This window comes from Podarcis cretensis (assembly GCF_951804945.1).
Source record: "Podarcis cretensis genome assembly, chromosome: 9".
NCBI lineage: Eukaryota > Metazoa > Chordata > Lepidosauria > Squamata > Lacertidae > Podarcis > Podarcis cretensis.
In genome coordinates, this window is record NC_137178.1 from 36171588 (window position 1) to 36196776 (window position 25189).

Consider the following 25189-nt stretch of genomic DNA (forward strand, 5'->3'; position numbering starts at 1 on the left):
CTTACCCTGAAGCACCACTTTAGCTAATGGGGCCTCCCACTGCAACCGCAGGATTTCTGTTCTCATCCTGAAGCGAAGTTCTTAACCCAAGGTACTATTTCTGGATTAGCGGAGTCTATAACCTGAAGTATATGTAACCTGAAGCGTATGTAACCCGAGGTAGCACTGTATTATATTAATTTGGGTGCTATTATTTTTTTGAAGAGACTTCCATTCATAACCCATGCAATCCATAATCAATATAAATCAGTTGTAAAATTGTCATCTTTCCTTTTACTGGAGATTTTTATCAATGGGTTGCATTAACATTATTTCATAATTTCACTGAATATTCTGATGGCTACTTTTGAGCATCTCAGTCTCTCTCTTTTTACATTTAAATGTATTTATTAAAGCATCACATCTAAGGGCCACCAGAGCATTTCAATAGACCTGATAAAGTCACTTGCATCTCAAATTTTACTTCTTTTCACTTCAATCTACATAACGGTTAGCAGACCAATTTTGTATATACAGATAGTGGAATTATTTAACATATGCCAATCAACTTAAGCTCCTTTTCTGAGGAAAAAGTCAGTGCTATCTGAAAGTTCTCCTCTAAAATTAACTTCAAAGAATTGCATTTAAGGGTTACACAGCTACCTGTGCTTTGTTTTTTTTTATTTAAGAATTCTGTAACTGGATCTCTTATTGCATATCCATGAGGAAGAAGAGTGGAAGATGAAACAGTATGAAGGCAGTGTCTATCAAATTGTTGTCAAAGCTGTGCAGAGAACACTAAGAGGACCTTTACTGGCCAAATACTTTTAAGAGAATTTAGCACAAAAATGTAAATTTATGCGTTACAAACGCAAGAAGAATGCATTTTATTTCTTCTGTTCCAATCACATCACTCCTGGACACTGATGCTCAATTAGAACGTAGCATAAACAGAAACAAAATCCTAATTAAAATAAAATTATTTTGAGGTTGACCCTTATGCTGGCCCTGTAAATTATTTTGGCCCAACAGCTATATGTTCTGATTCTGATCAAAATGTTTTGCAAGGGTGGATAAAGCCTTGTCTCTGATCTTTCAAGTGCACAGTAAGTTGACACAGGGCAACATTCACATATTCCACTTCTTGAGCAGAGATTTTTTTTTACTCCCCTCTCATTTGCCCACTGTTCCTAATACCAGAAAATAAGTCTGAGCTAATAGTAATACCTAAGGTCATGCGGGACTTCAGCTTCTTTGAGATTAACTTATTAAGGCAATCAAGAGGCCCATTCCTTGATAGATTTAGAGGTTCTGGATATGACCAGGCTATTTCTTCATCTATATAGATGATAAATGTTATAAATTCTTTTTAAAAATTGGAATATCATTTTTTTAAAAAAGTTTTAAAAACCTGGTATATACATTGGCCATTTAGTCTTAAACGGAGAGCTCCAGAATCTATTTTCACTCTGCAATCCTAAATATGTCTACTTCAAAGTAAGCTCCAGCAAGATCTCTGGTAAATAAGTATAGAATTTCAATTTTAATATCCATGCTCAAACTACAGATGCCATTATCAATATAATAGCTTTTCTAAACTTTAGCAGAATGTCTGGCTTTAAGATTAAGGGTTAGAAGTGAGGGGTTCCAAGTCATCATTCAAACGAGATTTTGATTTAATATTTTTTAAAGAAAAAAATCAAATTAGCTAGAGCAGTGGTTCCCAGCTGGTAGTCTGCACAACTGGCCCAAGGAGGTCCATGGCATTTTCACAGAACAAAAAAATATCAAAATTTTCAAAAGTAGGGGGTCCATGGCTTGGCTTTTGAAAAGTAGGTGGTCCACAGTACTTAGCTAATTAGGAATCACTGAGTTAGAGTGCTCCTGTTTTATTCCCTTCTTCCTGCCACCAGAGAGTTCAAAAGAAGTTTAGTTCATGCAAAAGTAGAATCTAACCAATGGGGAACTAGGTCAATCTAGGTGTACATTTCGCAGGTTTTCTTCCAACCAAGCGGTTCACCTCCCCCAGCTGCCAGCCCCTCTGTGAGTGTGCTGCTACCTGTTCTTCGAAGCTTAAACTGAAAACCAACACAAACAGCAAACTTTATGATGTGATAAAGGAGACCTCTCTGCAATTCCTTCAGGGAGTCGTAAGAAATACAATTTTGGTCTTAAAGTCCTGCTGTACCGAGTTTCGCATGGCAATCTTTGCAACTTACAGTGGTTGCCAAGCGGCAAAATAACCCCCAAAATACTGACGCAGTGTTAGTTCTGAGTCTCAAATCAGGCTTTTGATCTCCAGTATCAAACTTTTGTCTCTTTTGTGATTTTTTAAATCCACCTGCCACCCCCCAAGGATCAATTATAAACTTTCACAAACTTACCAAAGAGTGAAAGGATGCCACAGAAAGTCCAGAGAGTCAATGACATTCCCACGCTGCCTGTGTTCTGGAGGATTCCTTTGGGAGAGATGAAGATTCCTGCTCCAATGATAGTGCCAATTATAATAGAAATCCCTCTCAGTAAAGTTACTTTCTTCTTCAAAACCACTTTGTCTCCCTCGGCTGCCTTGGTCTTGCACTTGGAGGGCAACTTGCCGTTCGATTGCTCCTGCAGGTAGCTGCCATTACAAACTACCGGTCTGGGAGGCTTCCTAAACATGCTTCAGTGCTACCAGCACTCTCCAAGAATGAATGTTTTGTAAAACTCTCCAGCAGGCACTTTCGTTCCTCTCTCTGCCTTTGTCTAGCTAATTGCTTCTACACACAGAGAGAGAGAGAGACATTCACTGCCTGTAGCCTTTCAACCCACCTGTGCCAACAGGTATAAAATTCTTCGGGTGTCTTTTACTTTTCACTGCTATCTCAGTGCTACAGGAACACCTGCCCTTTCACACACAGCTACTACCTTGGTGCTGTTCTTTCACTGGAAGCCAGCTCAGCTTCCGCATGGTCTTGTATATAAGCTCCTGTCATACCAAGTTACTCTTGCTGAGTGATGATGATGCAAATTCTCCAGGTTTGCATCAGCCATAGGAGAGGGCTCTGCTTCTGGCATTACTCAGCACTTTTCCCCGTCACGGTAGCAGGATATTGCACAACTCACATGAGTCCCATTCAACAAAGGCAGGAGTCCTAAGTGATTTCTAGTAAGCAACTTACTATATCAGCACACGCCCAAATATTTAAAGAGACTCCTAATGAGAAGCAAATGCCTGTTTTCAAAATACAGAGCGGGGAAGAAACAGAGCAAAGATAATGTGGCAGTTTTTGTTTCTTTCCAAATACTTTTTTCCCCCCACCCCAGCTATCATATGGCAACATAGATTGTATGCATTCTTTAATATTTTTGGTTTGGACCTAATTCAATTGTATTTTGGTTTGGACCCAATTCAACATTTTGCATAAAGAGCATGTACATTCACATTCAAGAGCACATGCTGGCCTCTTTGGTTGCCCCATGTTGCCTAGCAACGCAGTCAGTTCCAGCGAGTTGTGTCTATGCTCCTATAATTCCATGATTTTAACATTAATTTTCTTCCTGGAATTAATCCCTCCCCCCGATCCTTCAATAATGAAAAGACTAAGTTGTTGTTGATCTCACACCAGTGGCTGTTGGCAATTATAGTCTCTTCTTGTAAGTATTGTCAGAGTGGAGACAGCATTCCTGAATGCAGTGGAAGCAAGATCCTTGTGCTCTCTCAAGCATATTTGTCCCAAGCATAATAACAGTCCTGTGGTCTGAGCTGCTAGAAAGGCAGAATTGAAGAGGGGCCATGGAGCACACAAAAGAAAAGCACAAAAGAAAATGAACACAGCTATGCTATCACGGTACTATGACTTGAGGGCAGGGTGACTCAGCACCCAGGCATCACATTTGATAACAGGACCCTGTACAGTGCATTTCTCACCAATGGTCAATGACATTTGGTTCCTGAACATTTGAAATGGCCTTAAGGATTGGTTGCAGATGTAAGTGGTTTGGCAAGGAGTTGGGCTGGATCCTTAGTCTAAGTGGATGGGGTTTGGGGGGCCCCACTCCAAAAAATCAGGGTATCCCGTTTAAGGGTTCGAGGGGTTGCATCTGTCCAGACACCCCAGAAGGGGCCATGGCACCCCAATGATGATCTTGGGGCAGTCACCCCAATTTGATGTACTTCATAGCATGGGCAGCTGCCCCCCATCAATAAAAAAAAATACAAATCAATACAAATCTGAGGTTCTCCCCCCGCCAGCAAAAATTTTAGCTATGTCCATGCTTCATAGGTGTGATCCTTAACCTTGGTTATCCCTGCCAATATAATCAGCCAGCAGATGGGACAGTTGATTCAGGATACACACCCAATATCTTCGCCAAAGTTCACTGACATCCATCATCAATAAAGTTGTGGCCTGCTTAAAATCCCAGTTGGTTGTCCTGTGGTTATTGCAACCGTATCACACCTTGACCCCACCACCCACAGCTGCACTGCACCTGGACCCACAAGAGTCATAAGACAGCCTAGCTTCTATTATGACTAGGGTTTGACAATAGGATTTTAGCCCACTGGTAGAAACGGGAAGACAATGGTTGAACTGTTTCTATAGTTTGCTTCAAAACTTTCCACATCTGATTTTATAAAAGTGCTTCCAGCTGTTAAAGTCACAGAGCATCTACTACTCCTAACACTGGGAAGAAGCAGTTTTTAAAAGTGCATATCTTAACTGTGGAGAAAGTAAAAGTGTGTGTGTTTGTATAGAGAGAGTACTTGGGCAGGTTCACATTACTGCCTTAGAATTCAGTGCAGTTGTTACCTATACTTAGCCTAGAAGTAGGAGGTGAGACTAAGTTTGGTTTTCTTGTACAGTATCTAGAAATTAGCTCAAGCCCAGACATGAATTACGATCACTTGATTTCCTGCGTCTTGTGTTGCATCATCTACAAAAAGTTTTATCTTTGATGCGATCACAAATAAGTCATTGTTTGTGAACTCTGTGAGTCATATAACCTCAAAGGTAGGGATGACTATTGCCCTGGTTTAAAGTGTTCCTTTAACATTTGCATTGATGTAATAAGTAATTCTGCATTCCAGTCTGCTTCTGAAGCAAGGAATTCATGGTTGCTAGCTGAAAAGTTAGCAGAAACAATTCCTAAAGCACCTAATCCATAAAGAAGAACAAACAGTTCCCCGCAAAATAATTGATCTCTGGCATATAAAAGTGTAACAGTCTAGCAAATTTAGCAAGCTTTACTCATGTGTGTGCAGGCATGCAATGGAGTGTTTCAAGGGAGACAGAGAAATGATGGGCTTTCCTTAGTGCTATAATCCTAAATGGGAAATGAAGCATTCATTACCATATGAAAGAGGTACAAACTTGTGGTCCTAGGACTGCTGGTGCTAATCATTCAAGAAAAGGAAGATATTGTGCCTACATAATAATCAAGCACAGTACTAAGCAGATATGCAGCTGCTTTGGAAGGGTCAGAGAGATCTAACAATGCAATAGAAAACAGAGTGAGGAACTATGCATGCCGGATTATGATGGGAGGGAAAGGGTTGTGAGCAAATGCATCACACTAATTCCTTACAGAGTTTGATCCTCCAATTGTATCAATTTTTCTTCCTCTGCTACCATTCTTGCTGGAAGAAGTCTTATTGAACCTCAGCTTTCACACTTCTTGACCTTTGTGATTAATAATGGACAAGCTGAGCTTCGCAGGAGCCACTGTCTTAAAAGTACCAGTGCCAGCACTATACCATTTGCATGTAGCCACATATAAGGGGATCCATAGGCACTATCACTTTGCATGTGGCCCTGCATTTGTAGTAAAATGCAAAAGGTATGAATTTGATCCTACGCTTTGGTGCTATTTCTGGTGTTGGAATAAGTGCACAAGTGGAAAAGTTTAAGGGAGTCTTTACCAAAAGGATGAAGCATTGAGGAAGAACATGAATGACATGGAAATTTTGACTTGGATTTTTTCCAATCTCTTCCAAACATGCGTGGGAAGTGATGGGAATGCTCTGAGCAAAAAAACTTTATCCATGTACAATCTAATGGAACAGAATGTACAATTAAATTGATTGTTAAGCTGTGGTGTTATGTTAGCTATGATGCAACTCTGCAGCTAAATTGCAACCAACAACCCACAATAGGAAGTACGAAGCCACCCTTTCTGTAAGATATTCCACAGCATCTGCCAGGACATTTCCAAATCAGCCTCAGCTACCAGAAATTGGCAATCCGACCTTTGAGAAGCTTTTTAAAAAAATAAAAAATAAGTGGGGTTCTTTTTATTTGTTTACATACAGTATTATGGTATTTGCCATTTCTTCTTTAAGGTGGTGTTAACTTTTTACAAAAAGAGAATCTAGGACTTAAGTCCTCTCTAGATGACAAACTCCATTCTAAATAAAGTTGGTTGTACCTAAGTTTCATTAACCTCAACAGTATGTGAGAATCTGTCTTTGGACTCAAGACTCTAGACAGTGTCCCAAGCCTGAAAGACAAGCACATAATATTTGTCCAGAAGACAAATTATGCTTTCCATCAGGGTGTGGGGAGGAAATCAACCTTCTGGCTGCCATGTTTCATATATTTTATTTGTTTGTTTCAGAGCATTTATACTGTGGGTATTAGTACAGTGGTACCTTGGCTTACAAACTTACTCTGTTCCAGAAGTCCATTCTTAAACCAAAGCGTGCTTGAACCAAGGTGTGCTTTCCCATAGCAGCGGGGGACTCAATTTACAAATGGAACACACTCAACAGGAAGCAAAACACCTATTTCTGGGTTTGCAGTGTTCTTAATCCAAGTTGTTCAAAAACTAAGCTGTTCTTAAACCAAGGTACCACTGTATATAGTTTCCCTGTTCACCACCACCAGAAGAATTTGTTGAACATAGTAAACTTAGGTTGTGTAAACATGACCATTTACTGTGCTTTCACCACTGGCTTTTGAATCAGTGTACACATGTTATCATGCACGACGTAGAGCCATCCTGTTGTTTCTTGAGAAATACTATTGCTTTGTGTACTTTCCCTCAAACCAGCTTCATTTCAAAAGGAAAACTGAGGCTACATTCACTTTGCCATTAAGCTGAAGTATGTAAATTTGAAACAAACACATCCAAGCGCATGCATGTGTCAACTGGTCATCTACTCATGAGACTGATGAATGATTAGGTCAAACCTTTTCTCAGGTTCATTAACTATATTATTGTCATATCAGAATGATAATGCCTATTTTCTTTATTTTCAACTGTTTCCTGTCTCCCTAGTTTCCTTTATTTTTTAACCAATTATATAAACTTGAAATGTAGTAAAAAAAATGTAAAATTTTATTTTTTTTTCGATATTCATAATCTGAGGCCCTAAACTGCAGTTTCCTTAGCTTCTGCATAAATGAAGCACTGGAGAGAGGGAATAATTTCAATATAATAGCAGCATCACATGCTTACACCCAGCTACATATGGCACATGGGAAGATGCAACTGGTAATCTTCTGCCATCCAATTTTAACACATTTGGATGAAAAGATATATTAAATCTTTTAAGGTGTTGACCTCTTTTTTTAAAAAAAAAACCTTCCTGAGAAATCTTCTAATTGGGAAACCATAATATACAAATAGCAATAATTACTGGGCAGGTGGAACTTGTTAGCTAGTTAGGCTAGACTAGACAAGCAAGATAGATGTGGTACTCCAAACGCTTATATATAATTGGCGTGCCTATATAAGATTTTACATCTGGGTTCCCAATTAGTGTGGCAAGGGACTTTGGTAAGATGCAAAGCAGCTCAAATGAGGATGCTATATGTTTTTGATAGAAACCTCTGAAACTGTTCTCAAATCAGGACCAAAACCTAGGGAAACTTGCCTTTTTGTACTTCAAAGTGCTTCTTTCTATTGCCAGTGTTATCTAAACAATGAGTCAAAACGCACATGTGCATACTGCACATAGAAGAAATGGCTGTCAAGAAGACTGGTGAAAATTGGGATGGACGTATTTTGGTGCCGCGCTCTTGTGGGAGTCAGCTGACTCGCTTGAGAGAGCGGCACCTCTGCAAGTGCCAGCTCATCCTCCTCCCTGAGCTCAGCAGCGGAGGGGCTGGAGGGGGGAAATGGGACATTCTGGGACCAAATCAAAAGCCAGGATGGCTTCTGTAATGCTGGGATGTCCTGGGTAAATTGGGGCACTTGAAGGTACAACCTTGTGAGGTAGGTTAGGCTGGGAGATCATGCCTGGATCAAGGTCAGCCAGTGAGTTCTGAACCTGCTGTGACACCCTAACCACTACACTACTGTTCCTCACAGTGGGCTTGTTGGGTACCCATTTTTGCTTCAGTGGTTCTTGTTTCATGCATTTCATAGCCACCAAAATTATCCCACCCAGAAAAACTCCACACATTTACCAAGTAAACCCATGCAATGCTAGTTCAAATAACTGATAATAGGCATAAAAAATGTTTTGCTTCACATTTACAAAATTTAAATAGATTCCCTTTCCAAAAAAAGGGGGGGAAACCTCAGGTAAAGTTTTTCATCATTTTTCTAGTACATGATAAATTTGGGGGACAAGGTAGATAGTGAATTCAGATTTAAATTTTCATGAGGAAAAAAAAGAGTCTATCTTTTATTTCTGCTGTTGTCTCAAATATAGCACAAAGCATATTTTCTCAAGGATAGAGAAAAATAACATTTGCATTCACTTTCTAGGCTACTTGGTTCACCTCAGAAAGACCTCTCTTATGAGTTGTTGGTAAGAGAAGCACCATTTCAAGGCCTAGTGTCACCATGAGACGGTCTCAAGCGGCCATCGCATAAAGTATCACAATTACTTTTTAGGAGTCGATTCACAGAACCAATATTTTTCTCATGATTTATTTAGGAGCTCTGTCCATGACAGGTGAAGGAGAGGGAGAGAGAAGAGCCCCAGGGAAACAAATCTACAGAAGTAGCTCTGTATATCAGCCACTGAATATAGAATAGAAATTCTCATTGCTTAGCCATTTAATATAAGAGGAGAAATACCTTGGAAAATATTATATAGAAATCAATTCCACATTGGTTGGGTCATACTTTTCTTTTTGTGAATGGAACAGGAATGTCAATGGAACAGGGTTTTCCCACCTCATCCTTTCTGCTGCAGTCTCCCACAAAAATATCCTCCTGGGGCCTTGTGACTGAATTTCCACATCCGGAAATAATGTGGGTGATTGAAGATGGAGTGGGGAGTCAGCAGATGTTGTCCCAACCCAAACATGAATGGAAGAGCAACGTAAGATCCAAACCAATATGTGAATATACGACCTATTATTTCAATGTGGCTTATGTTCACCTAAAATATACAATTTTAAAATCCTCTTATTCTCTTCTGCAAGAGGAAAATGATGAGCATGAGCAAATAGTTTTCCATTGCAACCACAAAGCATTTCCATTCCCACAGAAGAGAATGAAAAGCTTGTGCATGTGATAAGCTTTGTGTGTGCAGTCAAAGTCACAGGTTTAAGATCTTGATGTCAATGGCATTCTATATCACTGTCTTTTATACCAAGCTCAAGTAATGGATGATAAGACTGATAGTAAAATGAATCTTGGAGGAGGGCACAGCTGGTTTTACCACATATTCACTATATAAGGAAAAATAAACATGGGTAGCAGTTTCTGGCAATGCATTCAAATAATGAATGAAGCATTGAAAACTCTTTGGAAGAAAGTAACATCAGTCACTTGACTATAAGATCCCTGAACTGAGTCATATAATTCAAAACCTGTATCTTAGAAATGTCAAGATGTTTTTAAGAGGTTGTGATGACCAAGCTCATTTTGCTCTTCAGGTGAAAATGTGAGCATCTTTCTTGATGCTGGCATCTATGTGATTAGAAGATTATTATTAACAGCCTGCTGGCAAAAAAAACCCCAAATAGTTTTTACTTTCTTGTCCTGGTTCCTGTTTTATGTGACTCCAGGTAATTGAAATTCCTTCTGATGTGGGTGGTAAGTAAATAAGTCTAACTTGTTTTAAGATCTGGGAATGTGTGCTATATGATTTAGAGACTTTGGAAAAAAAGGAATATTGAATATCTTAAAATTGTTCATAGCTAATCATTAACCCTACTCACTTTAGGGGTAGAAGAAATGAAGTACTCTTCTCATTTGAATTCAAACCTACCTAATTGGCAGTTCCTGAATCAGTAAGGGAACCAAACGACAGCTGTCCTTCAAAATTTGCAGTTCTCTGAATTTGGGGGTGCAGTTTTATTTTCAGGAATAGTATATTAGGGAAATGTGTTCATAAAATGTTAATATGCGCTAGTAAAAATAGCACACAAAATGAATCATATCAAGTGAAGTTGCACACAAAAAGTATGTACACTATGAGAAATGTGCAATAAGATGCTGCCAAATTTTTGTGAGGACTTTCTAGAGTGCAAACTGATGCAGCAATGTGGTAAAACTAAAATGAAGCAGAGGTTGGATAGCCATCTGCCATGTATGATCTAGCTGAGATTCGTACATGGCAGGGAGTTGGACTAGATGATCCTTGGGATCCCTTCCAACATTACAATTCTATGATTCTATGACAAACCGAGAGAAACTGACATTGGAAGATTCACCTATCCCTATCATTGTACACTAAAGCTTCCATTTCTACTTTCCCCAGCTTTAAAAAATAATAATTTCAGCTTCATATTCTTTCAAAACAGCATCCTATCACTGAACATTTTTAAATATGTCTTTTCAAATTTAAATTTAGTGCCATTCCTTAAATGCAGGTCAACGTGAGCTGTTGAAGACGCAAAAGATAAAAGACTTAAATAGGACCTAAGAGAGAATATGAATGGTCCATTATAATTACTACATAATAATTGTTCTCAGGCTGAAGATATAGCCCAGGGTAAATGAGACCCAGGGGTCTACAAGGCTATTCCAGGAGAGTGTGTAATATTTATGTGTGCTAAATCTCCTTCTGCGGTGCCATTTGAAAACAATCTTTAACTTACCTCATTAATTAAAGCCTGCAAAAGGCACTCAATTATCAGAAGCAGGAGTGTTCAGCTAGGCCAGTAACATATTCAGCACATACACATAAAGTCCCTCACAACAGCCCCACCCAACACCCAAATGGTGTTTCATTTCAGCCATAATATGAACATATGAAGCGGCCTTATACTGAGTCACACAATTGGTCCTTGAGTTCAGTATTGTCTATACTGCTTTGCGGTGGCTCTCCAGGATTTCAGACAAAGTTTTCCCCTGCCTAGAAATCCTAGGAATTGAACCTAGGACCTTCTGCATGAAACACATGTGCTTTGTCCCTGAACTATGGCCCTTCCCCTTCTGTCAAGTATTTCCATGACTATAGTCTGCAGAGATCATCTGCCATACTGCACCTCGCCTCAATTTTCTTTCTTTAACTTATTCTCTGTGAAAATAAACTTCCCAAGCAGCTGTTACAACATCACACCTATTTCTTCATATTGGCCTTCTGAGGTGAAACAGAATCATGTGTTTAATGCAGGACATGGCTTGTGTTTCCTTTAATAATCACACAGAATGCGGAATTGCAGCTGTTGCAGCTTCCTCCTTTATAATCCTGTGGTGGTGGAAGAAACCACACAACTCCTGAAACTATCCATTTTATTTAAGTGTTAAAGGCAAAGAAGAATCGTCTTTAACTTGGCAATTCAAACAGAGAGCAATGGGAAAAGTCAACTGCAGCAATACTTGTGAAACATGAATGCCCAGGCCACTTCCAGCTTTTAAGGCCCATAGCTATAATTGAATGAAAATGATGACACAAAAGAGTGAGCAGTTTGTTTCTACAATGAGCTGATCTAAGAGGACATGCTCATCACTCTCTTGTACCATCAGGACCAATATATTTTATGGATATTTATGAACATTTAATACTCTTTAATATGACAAATCTTTATCAGTTTACAAAAACACAATGAGAGGAATTCAACCTAGTGCTGTGGCTATCGTTCCATCAGTGCAAACTTTTCAACTTTCCGGATGGAACAAGCCTCACCCCTGTCCCCTCACATGCTGCTCTGGGGGTTCTCCTGAACCCTCTCCAGAACCAATTTGCAGTGGGCATGAGGGGTGGGGAATCCAGTTGCACTGGTAAGACTCGATTATCCAAAACCCACCTGACATCTCTCCAAATCACGTCTCCTTTTTGCTTAAATCTGCAGCTCTAAGCTAAGAGGGTGTGTCTCATTTTGCTCCAATGAGCATAAAAACAGTGTGCAAAACTTCTCAGATGCTAAGAAACTAACAAGCATCTAAATTTGAGGCCTCTTTGAGCGTGAGGTCCAGGCCCTCCTGGATGCTGCTCTGATTGGCACTGGTCAGGGGCAGAGCAAGCAGGGACTGGCACAGGGACAGGTGGGGCAAGCAGCATGTGCACCCTCTGTGCCTTCTGTTCATGTTGGCATTCCTTATACAGGCACAAGGCCTGGACAGGGCATTAGTGGAACAGCGTGGTATTAACATATCTACATTCTCTTCATCTTTAATTTTGCCCGGGATAAAGCAACAACACATTGGCTACTGCATAACAATGCCATGGCTTTGCTACACAACTAGCAAAGTGAGCTACAGGCTTTCCTGTTCAAGAGCCAAAGTCTTTTTTTTCAGAAAGTGGGACTCGTGTACGTCAGCCTCTCTGAACTGGAAGTTGAGCTGGAACTAATATATCCCCCCATCATTTAGCACAGAATGACTCCCTTGCTAAGGTGCATTAACATAATCAGATTTCTCCCTTAACAACAGTTGTTTCAAGAGCAAGTTGCTACAAAGCCCAGCGATATAACTGATTAGCAAATTTACCAATACATATATCCTGCCTCCAAATGCATTTACACTATCAAATAAGACTGGCTGGTTATGAGGTGTTATAACTCAAAGAACCAGATAATTTTACTCTACTGTATGTGCCTTCATCTAGACACAATCTTGTTAGTCTAGCCAGTCAGAATTTAATTATAGGACAAAAGCTTGTAAAACTCCCTTGTGGTCATTCAGTCAGTCATATGTTTCAGATATTAATGTGCAATCCAGACGGAATTCCAATCTCAGAGCAAATGTAAGCCTTTGTTTGAAATTAACATCTGCCAGGCAATTGGGAAAGCACAAGATCAGCAAATTAGCAGCACTGAACCTTTCAAATGGGACTCTCTGACAAATAACTAAAAGCACAGGCAGACACATTTCATATGTCAGAACACTTCAAAATTGAGCTCATGATAGGACTTTGTTTTATGAATGGTTACAATTTGCAAAGAGAAAGCTACGCTGCACATCTTAAATTGTGGGGGTTCAGAAAAGGGAGAGATAATAGACTCAGACAAAATGTTTCACACAGAGATAGATGATATCAATTCACAACAAGGATGGCATCCAACTTTGACATGAAGAAAATGTATATTAATAAACTTTTGCTACATATTGGAAATCAAAAACAGAAGGCGCCACTTACCACAGAAGCATTCGGCAATGACCAGGACAACATAAATCTTAAAGACAGGATGCCATAGAAGTTTTCCCTGTCTGTTGGGGATTGGCAGGGAACCTCGAAGGCACCCTTTACTCTGGAAATCTGAGGGATAAGATACATATAATGTGTAGTTAAGTGTAACTTTGCCTAACATTTTAAAAATAGAAAGCCAACAGTCCTTTGAGCATGACAAGAAGCCAGCAAGACTTGGTCGCCTTCCCATTACTGGGGACATCAAGAACCATAAATCCTATGAGCAAGAGACAAAATGAGTGAGGCAAACTGTCACCACCATCTCTATGTGGCAGAACATCTTCTTGACAAACAGAAGTTTCCAGGTTCAATTCCTGGCATCTCCAGGTAGTTCTAAGAAAGACCACCGGAAACCCTGGAAAGACACCGCTACTGTAGACAATACTAAGCCATATGGATTGCCGGTCTTTCTCAACATAAAGCAGCTTGCTAAGTTCCTGTGGTGCTGTTTCACCTGCTGGAACTTGGCCCTTTCCTCTCATAGTTATGAATTTATTTATCAATAAAATCAGGGGTAGATGTCTAAATAAGTAAATGTTAAGACCTTTCGAAAAAGTGTAGTTTTACGCAGTGGCAAAAAAAAGGTAGTAGGGGAGAGAGAGGCAACAGCAGCAAGGTGAGGCAGGAAAGAAAGAAGTGGAGGAGACTCAGGCATCGCAATCTCTTGCACCAGCCCTGATGGTCTGAAAATTGGAAGCAGAGGTGAACAAAGTGTTACATTGTCAGATACCTCTATTTTGGGATAAGGGAAGTAATAGCAAGAGGAAAATGTTGGTGAGATGAAAGAAGGTGTGCATTTAGTTTCCCCCTCTTTCTTTCCCCTCAATCCATTCAAACTTTCCATGGATTGCTGCTTGCTTCAATTCACCTTTAAAGAACGGCTTTTTCTGGAGCAGAAAAAGGGTGTGCAGACATGGAGCTTTAAAGTGCAGACCATGCCTGGAAAATACAGAGGACAGGTAAGTGTGGATAAGGCCTTAGACTGTGAGCAGTTTGGGAAAAGAAAAAGAGACTGGTAAATTGCTGAAAGCTGCCCTGACCCCATGGGACAGAATGAGGTACAAATGTACACATCAATAAAATCTTGAACCACAGACCAGCAGGGAAAGCATTAAGCACCTCCAACCCACTGTCTGGTCTTCCTCTGAAGCGTAAAATAAAATGCCAGTGAATTATTACATGCAAATACACATCACAGTACAAGGATATGCCAGGTCTGCAGCCTAAATTGAACAGGTTGGTCACAATGACCCTTTTAGATCAGAGATCAAAGAAAATATGTTGACAAATGCTGCAGGTAGAAGAACATAACTCAGACGGACCTTTGGTGCAGCATGCATATAGAAGACCCAGGCTATTAGTCCCACCAGTGTGGATGCATTATTCCTGAGACATAGGCTTGCGTCATGTGGAAAGGATCTCCAAACTGCTAGTGGTACAGAGCCTTTTTTAGGGAAGTATGCATACTTACAGCTAAACACAAAAGTGCTAAACACAAAAGTGACAATAAAATTTGTCTATTGTCTCCTGTTTAGGAAATGCAAAGATGATTGTGTATAAACAAACCACTTCACATTGAGGACATAATTTCATTTGGCAATGCTGTATTTCCAACTCCTGGTTGCGACATATGGTGTCATATTGCATCAGCCCATCACATACGCCACCCTCAGGATCAAAGGCATGCAGCTGAGTGATGAAATTGAATCCTGACATCACAGCTTTATGATAGCTGACATGAGATGATGGCCTTACAGCGACCTTACTATGGGTGTCTTCTATAGGCTGCCAAGCCAGATCAAAGACTTGGATGATACCTCCCCAGGGTAGATTATAAAACATTCAAAAGTAGTCATGGGAGACTTCAACCATCCCGCTATCTGTTGGACCTCAAACTCTACCAAGAATGCAATGTCCGACAAATTCCTCCATTCCTTTCTGACAATTTTGTTTCCCAGAAGGTGGCAGAAGCAACAAGAGGATCATCTACCTTGGACCTGGTCCTCACCAATAGGGAGCAACTAACTAATAAGAATAAGAATAAGAATAAGAATAAGAATAAGAATAATTTATACCCTGCCCTCCCCAGCCAAGGCCAGGCTCAGGGAAAGTGAAAGTGATCATTTTCTCTTGGTCAGAAAACTACAAGAAACTGGCTGAGGATGTAATGTCTCTGTATCAAACACTTGCTGCTATATGTCCTTGTCATGTTGTAGGGAGAAACGTTTGTTGGTATCTTGGACCCAAGATCTCTATTAGCTTCATTAGCAGGAGAAGCAATTTAACCTGGTTACTCAAGTGTTCTGCCAGGCCTCATTAAAACTTCTGCATAGCTGGCATTATACACCGGTGAGGCTATCCTAAATATGTAAGGAAGTCTATCCCAATTGTTGGAGGGGATGCGTAGTCAAAGCTACATATTTCCATATGTGGTGGTGTTGTGACATCATCAAACCCTTCTGGGCTGCTGTCTTCAAACAAATAAGCTTGATATACAACAAAACAATTGAAATGTCCCCTGCACTAGCACCACTTGGGCTTAGGACTCTGTCTGCTCATGATTATCCAAAAGATGACCTCTTAGCCTTTCTATTGATTGTTGTCATATGGAGATAGCCAGATGTTGGAATACCGGTGATGAGCTGAACATTGATTCTTGGTATAACAGAGTATGGTCAATAGCATTGGCTGAGAAACTAACATGCCAGGTGAGAGTGGCAAAGGGCAAACACAATCCATATTCCTTTATAACGTATGGCAAATGTTTATTGAATACATAAATTGTTCGGACTGTGGCAGGAATCCACCCTGCATTCATGGGAAAATGTGGCATGATCTCTTAGAGTAATCAAATGAAACTTTAACACATGGCATGATAAAAGTCCAATTTTATCACCACAAATTATTTGTTGTTTACTAGATTCCGGTAGGTAGCCGTGCTGGTCTAACCAGTGGCGTAGCGTGGGTTGTCAGCACCCGGGGCAAGGCAAGTAATTTGCGCCCCCTAACCCATGGATTTGCGCCCCCTAACCCTAACCCCCAGATGTTGCACCCGGTGCAGCCGGGGCCCCCTGCACCCCCCACGCTACGCCACTGGGTCTAACGCAGTCGAAATAAATATAAAACTTAAAAAAATTGTCCAGCATGCACCTTAGAGACCAACTAAGTTTGTTCTGGGTATAAGCTTTCGTGTGCATGCAACTTAGTTGGTCTCTAAGGTGCTACTGGACAATTTTTAAAGTTTTATTGCTGTTTACTGTTATAACAACTGTTTTCTCAAAAATTATCTTCTGTACCATGAAAATAAATAAAATCAGTATTAAAAAATGTTCTGCCAGCAGCCATATAACAGCAACAAGCACCTAGGTTGGGGCTGTGATGTGGTTACACAGCTGTTGTAACCCAGGGGCTCTGCAGTGATGGTCTGCAAAGTAAACCCGCCATAAGGCCTGCCAGATTGCTGTCACCTCACAGCATTAACCATCATGGTAAGGAACAGGAGTAGTCATGTTGCAGTCCAAACAGATTTCACTACGTGCTGGGCCTAAAAAGCCAGTCAAATAAGCAGAGTGGTGATGCAGAACAAACTTCCTTCATTTTCTTCCTCCACCCTGGTCTGAGTTCATATTAAATTACATGATTAATTGAGAAAAAAGTGGAAAGGATTATGCCGGAGGCAGCTTGATTAAGGTGCTTACAACTTACACGTATTTGCACTGTAGTTCTACAGGGCAAAGCAGCTATGCAGAATTTTAAAATGGCAATTACTACCTGCCATAATGATTGCCCTGGCAACTTCATTCAGTATGTGTATTTTCATGGGCACCTATGCTTCCAAATGAAATGACTGAATCAAAATAAATGAATGAAACAAGCATGGATTGAAGACCAATTAGCAACACAAAAATCCAGCAGACCATTAAACCACTGCTTGATGAAAACCTTCAGGACTATTTCAGGACAGTGGTAGAAGTAAGAAAGAAGAAAACAAATCTTCAATGAATGATGCTTTTAAAAAAGAGCAAATAGGTATATCAAGCCCTTTCACACATCCAAATCCAGAATTTGTGGGTGGGGGAGAGATATGATAATATTACTGCTGAAGCAGAGGGGATATCCAAATTCTGTTGACAAAATGAAAGAGAATCCCTACTCAGCTGTACATTTCCTCTCTTTGTTGTCCTTCTGACTTTTCTTTTTTTAAAGACATCTCCACATATTCCTTCTGGGTCACAAAGGCATCTTAGAAGCAACAACAAAATATGGAGTTTCTCTGCTTAACAAGAATCACACAGCTAAACTTCAAACACAGCCAGATGGAGAGTCAAAAGGCTATTGTAGGATATTGATTATTTTTAAGCTCCATCTTTCTTGTGGGGATCAAGTGCCAGTATAGGTTCTGGCAGCTCTGGATCCTTAGGACTGGTTTACTGATTTGATACAACATCCCTATGGCGGCCGGCAGGGGAGGTATGGCTACCAGTTACAGGCTGGAGCAAGCTAGGTAAAGGTAAAGGTACCCCTGCCCGTACGGGCCAGTCTTGACAGACTCTGGGGTTGTGCGCCCATCTCACTCAAGAGGCCAGGGGCCAGCGCTGTCCGGAGACACTTCCGGGTCACGTGGCCAGCGTGACATCGCTGCTCTGGCGAGCCAGAGCCGCACACGGAAACGCCGTTTACCTTCCCGCCGGTAAGCGGTCCCTATTTATCTACTTGCACCCGGAGGTGCTTTCGAACTGCTAGGTTGGCAGGCGCTGGGACCGAGCAGCGGGAGCGCACCCCGCCGCAGGGATTCGAACCGCCGACCTTTCGATCGGCAAGTCCTAGGCGCTGAGGCTTTAACCCACAGCGCCACCTGTGTCCCATGTAGTTTAAGAAGCCTTTGCCTTTGATGGCGCTATAAACAGGAAGATCTTTGCAGATCCAAGCAAGCCTCTTCTAGACAAGTGTTGTCTGCAAAACAGAGCCAGAGTTCGTAACCACTTCCTTGGTGTTACTGAGGTGTTCTGCCTTGTTGTCATACTGAGCATATTTTAACTCCTTGTGCTTAAGCCCCACTCTAAAGTTAGACGTGCAAAGTGAAGGCTTATGGAAGCACATAGAGGAAACAAAACATGGGCTACATTATCATTCTTAGTCAAAGGCTCCATTTTCTTCCAGATTTGCAGTGAAGCTGGAAGGAATGATGGCATGATTATTCAACTCCACAATAGTGTCAAGAGGAGCATTTCAAAAAAATAATGTTACACACCTTCCCAATCTCCAAGTGGTGTGAGATTCCAGGGATACCAGAGTCTTTTTTGGACAGTGAGGCACAGTGGAGACTGTGGTGTCTTTATGACATATGGTTGATTTACACATATATACAACCTGTGCCTACTGGGAGGAGATTCTGAGAATCACATCCCAAGCAGCGCCAGCTTCCTCCAAAGGCAGCTGCACCCCTGCCCTGCAGCTTGCCTTTCCCAGAGAACAGGCACATGCCACTTTGATAATCAAAGCCCTGGTCTCTTGTAACACAGAGAGATGCCCACTCATCTGCATTCTCACACCTAGTTCTTTGATGCTTTGTTGTGCTAACCCCCCCCCCACCCAGCCTTTCACCTCAAAGGAAATTAAGCTGACTCCATTACCTTTGAGCCCATGTTGATTTCACAGGATTAAGGATGTCTGACACATGGTCCAGCACACAGGGTCTGACTTAATTAGCCATCACACATGCTAATTAAAAGGTTAACAGGGACTATCACACAACAACTTAAATACACATGAGTCTAGCTACTACCTCCAAAGAAATTAGCTTGGACACCCCCAAACCTTAATTCAATTCCAGCACCTATAAATCTATAACATCATGATCCAGACCATATGGATTCCCAGTAGCATACAGTAAAACTTTTCAGAATATATTAGAAGTTCCATTATCAAGAACACAACACGTGTATGAGATCTGGAAATCTACCTCTTTCCTTGATTGTTTAAAAGGAATTGTTAATGATGAAGTATTCACTATGCCATTCTTAACAATAGTACCAGCAGGTAGTCAGAAGCTAGTAATAGCAGGTAATAGGTTCAGTCTCCAGCGTCTCTAGTTACAGCTGGGAAAGAATCCTTGCTGGAAATTCTGCAGTCATTGTACACAGGCTAGAAGGGCCATTGGTCTCACCTGCAGAAGGAGCGTGCTCTGGGGGGGGGGGGGAGCCAGAGTCCAAGTTTACTCATGACAGGGTGAGCCACTTCTGCTGACTCAGTATTGGAAAAAGAATCCTGCGTCTAAGAGTGCTACTGCCTTCCACCATCTCCCAGTCTTAAATTAGCAAGTCTTAAGGGAGAATGAGCAGCAGTAGATATGGTTAATTTACATTTTCAAGCCTTTATATAAACCACCTCACATCAGCCAGTTAAAGAGCCTTGGGAATCCAGAGGGAAAAGATGAAGTCCTATCATAGATTTTTAAAACTGAAGAGGCCAATTTTAAGGAAAGACCATGCTAAGCAGTAATGTGCCCAAGGGAAATATAACAGAGGTGGTTTGGCTCACTCTCTTTCTTAATGACTTAAGAAAAGGACACTCGTATTCAAATTCAATGAGCACAATTTGCTTATTATCAACTAGTGAGCTTTATAAGCAAATCCCCATGGACCCTATGAATCACAAAAAGGAGGTAAAAATATGACTAGTAAAAAGTCTATATAAGCAAAATTCAAGAGAAAATATAAGTTATAAACTACTCTGGCAAGATGTTGAGACTCTTGCTTAGTGTATACTATAAATTGTGATGAACAACAGAACATAACAATTCTACAAATGGTATCATTTGAACCTAGACACCCAGGATTTTCTCTTCTTCTTCCTTAAAAGGCAAACCAATGTTTCTGAAGATCCTGTTTGGGAGATTATTACCAATAGAGGTGTGGCATCTCTTAGGATCCTTTGCATTTGTATCAACTAGCCCACAAGTTTTCCCATTTTTTCTCTACCACTGGGTGCTGATGAAAGCTTGGCCAAATGGATAATAGATATCCTAGACACCAAGGCCCCAGGGCAGAAATGAAATGGCTGAATCTACTGCAGATAATGGCAAGTGCACTATAGTATACAGCTCTGGTTCTGCAGGCAAGAGGATTCCACTGAGTCTCATGCTGATTCTCATATGTGTGCACTGCCGGTTTTTAATTTTACAAACTTAGGGAAGCCAATTAGCAACTTCTTACATTCTTACTCCTTTCTTTTACAGAGTACAGAAGCAAAGCAGTATATGAAGGTTCACATGCCATATTTCTTACTGAGAAGTCTTTAACTCATTTCTTTAAGCACCCATTTTCTTGCTAGTGTGTGACCTCATGTCACCGTGCCAGTAGTTTTCATAGCCCTAGGAAACTCCATTGTGCTCTAATATGGAATGTAGGTGTAATGCAGACAGCCGACGCCAGCAGCAATCTCAAAGCTAAATAATTATGCCAAGCCTTCTGAATTCACTCAATGGTTTACACAGCCATACTCTCTGCTGCATTCGAGAGAAAGAGACCAAAAGCCAGAACAAACATAGACACAGTTAAACCTATTAAAACCAGCGGCTTAAGGCCGTTGAATTTTATGTTGGATTATGGCCACAATATCGAGCAGCACGCATGGAGATAAAGAACCCAATCATAATATCAAAATTAGCAATACTGAAGGAAATTTTATTCTCCAAATGCAAAAGCACTCTTGTTCCACAAATAAGATTGGGTTACTTCCGGATGACCTATTTATTGAGCATTCATCGAGAATTTATTAGCATCAAGATAAAACAGTACCAGCTATCTATTTGAAGGCAGCTGAGATCATAGAATCACAGAATTGTTGAGTTGCTAGACCCTGGAATGTCTCAGAAGCGCCCACCTTCCCTATTCCCATCACAGCACTTTTACTCCCGTGCACATAGGCGCCATCTATGTGGGGCCATGGGGACCCACAGATTTTCAGTTAAGGGGCCGCCCCACCCCCAGTTCTACTTGGTGGCATGACTTGCGATGTACACAAGTTACATCGGCACACCCTGTGCCCACACTGTCACATGATGCAGAAATAAGGGGAGATTAACTTTAATTTAAATTTACAGGTAAAAACCAAGCTCAGCTTTTACAAGTGACTTGCACTTCTAATTAGAGGATTTTATCGGGGGGGGGGGGGGGGGGACTTAAGGCATGCACTACTAACAGACATGCCTGCACAGAATGATATGTTTTTGAATGATGAAAATTACATGTTGCTCAAAAGACTGTAAAAACCTATGTCTTCAGCAAAGAACAAAACATAATAATTAGGGTGTTTTTTTTATTATTAAATCATGTTCATCCTACCACTTCTACAGCCAAGGTGGCTTACAGGCAAATTCTAAAAAACTGACTAGATACTAAAACATTTACATTCACAGACTGCCATTCAAACACATGACTGTTCTGTGTTAAAGCAAGACGCATGACCACCCTCTCTTATGTATCAGAAATTGTATTACGTTTGATGGTCCTTATTGCCTGGCAAGTGTGTTTAGGACTGCAGTCCTAATAGGATTTATTATGGAATTTTAATAGTATTTCCACAAGATCTTTCAATGAGGTTTCCTAGAAATCTTAATATATAAATGGGGAATCGTTTAAAGTTTAACTTTAGGGTAGATAAAAGTTTGGGGTCACTTTCCATTGTCGCTTACGATTCTAGATAGCATGAAATTGCTAACAACCCACAGCTATGCAGAGTGGAAAAAGAACTCCCATCCTCAGAGCGATGGCATCATACGAGCCAGCAATCCTTAAAAGAAAATAAATTTGCTGTGAATGCCTGTCGGTGTTTTGCTTCCAGGAATTTACAGGATTTGGATTACAATATAATTGCCTCAACATGCTTTATTGACCTACTTTACAGCTTTCCTTAAGTGAGGCTAGAAGCATGGTGATCTCTTTTGTATGTTTTAACATTCACTCATCTTGGCAAGCTCACAACAAGAAAGAAAAGCATGAAAGTCACACAGTGAACATATTTTAAAAACCTTTTGATTTATTTCTCCAGGAGAGGAACACCGAAAAACTTATTACAGTAACAAGATGAAACTGGTGGGAAAGCTTTTATTTCTCCGCTTTGTAAAGTCTGCAAAATGCCAGTAGTTTAAAGTGCTCAAAATATTTGATTAGTAGAGTTTGGTTAAAGCTACGATGTAGTCATTAGACTTTGCAAAAAGCCTTTTTTAAAGCGTACATTTCATGATGGAATACGTTTCGGCATTCTGATCTCCAGATTAGAGTGAAACTTTGGAACCAAATCTCCCCACAATTTGTAACTTTTATTATGACCCATTTTGCACATCACAAAGTACAGTGGTACCTTGGGTTAAGTACTTAATTCATTCCGGAGGTCCGTACTTAACCTGAAACTGTTCTAGCACCACTTTAGCTAATGGGGACTCCTGCTGCTGCCAGGCCGCTGGAGCACAATTTCTGTTCTCATCCTGAAGCAAAGTTCTTAACCTGAAGCACTATTTCTGGGTTAGCGGAGTCTGTAACCTGAAGCGTATGTAACCTGAAGCATATGTAACCTGAGGTACCACTGTATTGGCTCACACTTTTGCAAAATGACAAGAATATAAAACGTACACAAATAAAAGATAGAAAAAGTGCCCAGACAAATCAGGACTGGTCCACACTTCTGCTTGTCCTGTGCCTAGAAAGCACATGTCTGAGTGGTTTTAGTTGAGATTCCTGCATTGTGGGGGGTTGGACTAGATAACCCACAGGGTCCCTCCCAACTCTACAATTCAATGATTCTGTGATTCCCCTTGCCCTGCTCTTTTCCCCAGGGAAAACCTGTTCTTTGGTGCTAAATTGGAGCAAACAACAATCTGGAGAAAACCTGAATTGCTGTTTGCTCCAATTGGGTGCTAAAGAGCAGTTTTCCATGGGGGGAAGCAGTGGGACAAGAGGTGTGGGATCCCAAATGCCTATGTAAAAGGTTAATTGCAAGAACTGTAGAACTCTGTGATGTCATATGCCAGTGGGAGTCACGGCTGTTGGTAGAGTTATGGCAGTTAGTAGAAGAGTCTTAACAGGAAAGCAGGTATGTTCTGTTGTGCTGTTGTCTGCCTCAGCGTCAGTATCAGTTAGTCTCTAATAGTTTAATCTATGTAACATGTTTTAGTATCACCTACCTGCATTGTATATTTAATCGGCAACTGCAAGTACGCTAAGTAAAAGTTATAATGTTATTTAAACTTTAAACTGAGAGTGTCTTGCGTGGTTTTTCTAGGTGAAAAAAAAAGAACTAAGTAAAGGGTCAAAAGGGTCAAACTAGTCAGTCTCCCGCATACTCTGCAGATGGGAACTAGAGTTTAATTTCCACAAGAGGAAGCGTGGTCAAGCCCTCAGATAGCTGCTCCTCTACACTTATTTGCCAACCAATGCCTGGTGTATAGAAGTGGTCAAATCTTTCTGTGAATAACAGGAATACAACATGAACTATATGTTCACATTTAATGATGAATTACCCTCCTCCCAGTGGATTAGATGATGAATTTCTGCAGTGATGTTACTTAAAAGCTTTCTTACATGCACAGATGGTGCATACCTGCCATACCTAGACTGGCTGCTGCTATCGCTCATGTTGAATACCACTCATGGGGTGTGGTGTACTAGTACTATACTAAGTACTAATGTACAACCCTTTGATGCAAACACATGAAAGTTGCATACGGTTTGCATCGCCTAACCTAAAAAAAAAAAAGATATTGTGGAGTTGGAAAAGGTTCAGAAAAGGGCAACCCAAATGGAAAGATCTGTTTATGTGGTTGCTACCTAGTGGCCAAAGGTAAAAAGTGTTTCTAGAGGGGAAAGTTGCAGCTGAGCATAATTGAGGCATAATTGTGTTCAGATCACAGAATCATAGCGTTGGAAGGGATCATCTAGTCCAGAGCTTTCCAAACTGTGTGTTGCGACATGTTAGTGTCTTGGCTGCAGTGTGTAGGTGTGCCGAGCTCCCAGCGCTCCTTCCAGGGCTGGAAGGGTTTAACCTCTGGTTTGCTAGTAAAACTGAATTACTGTTGCGAAATGATGCACATCTAAAAAGTGTGTCACCAACATGAAAAGTTTAGAAAGCTCTGATCTAGTCCAACTCCCTGCAATGTAGGGATATTTAGCTGTCCTTTATGGGGATCAAACCTGCAACCTTGGCATTATTAACACCACCCCCTAACCAATCGAGCTATCCAGGATTAGAAGCGCTGCCAAGATGGATGCCAGACTAAAAACTGCATAACAGAAGCTAAGAAATAAAACCAGTTATTGCCCATTTTACGGGTGTAGCTTGCATATATTATAAAAATAAGAGGGTGGAGAAACTACCCTGTGAGAGAAGGTTACAGCATTTGGGGCTTTTTTTAATATAAAAGGAAAAGTGAAGAAGAAGCTACATGACAGAAGGGTATAAAAGTATGTGTGACCTGGAGAAAGTGGATCGGGAGAAGTTTGTCTCTGACTCTCATAACATTAGAACTCGTAGACATCCAATGAATTTGAATGTTGGAAGATTTTGGACCGACAAAAGTGTTTCTTTACAGAGTGCATAGTGTGGCATTGATGACCACCATTCCGGATGGCTTTGAAGGAGGCTTATACAAATTAATGGAGGTTAAGGCTATCAGTGACTACTAGCCACAATGGC

The 25189-nt window shown here is 40.7% G+C and overlaps 1 protein-coding gene and 1 long non-coding RNA gene across 2 annotated transcripts in view; one reads left to right on the forward strand and one right to left on the reverse strand.

Moving 5' to 3' along the window:
- SLC7A11 (solute carrier family 7 member 11) overlaps positions 1 to 3170 on the reverse strand; it is a 53344-nt gene extending 50174 nt beyond the window's left edge. Inside the window, exon 1 of the mRNA XM_079989502.1 lies at positions 2364 to 3170. Within this exon, the coding sequence (XP_079845628.1) occupies positions 2364 to 2640 (277 nt within the window). The 5' untranslated portion in view covers positions 2641 to 3170. The remainder of the gene's footprint in view (positions 1 to 2363) is intronic.
- LOC307223524 overlaps positions 1 to 25189 on the forward strand; it is a 285323-nt gene that overhangs the window by 86465 nt on the left and 173669 nt on the right. The window lies entirely within an intron of this gene.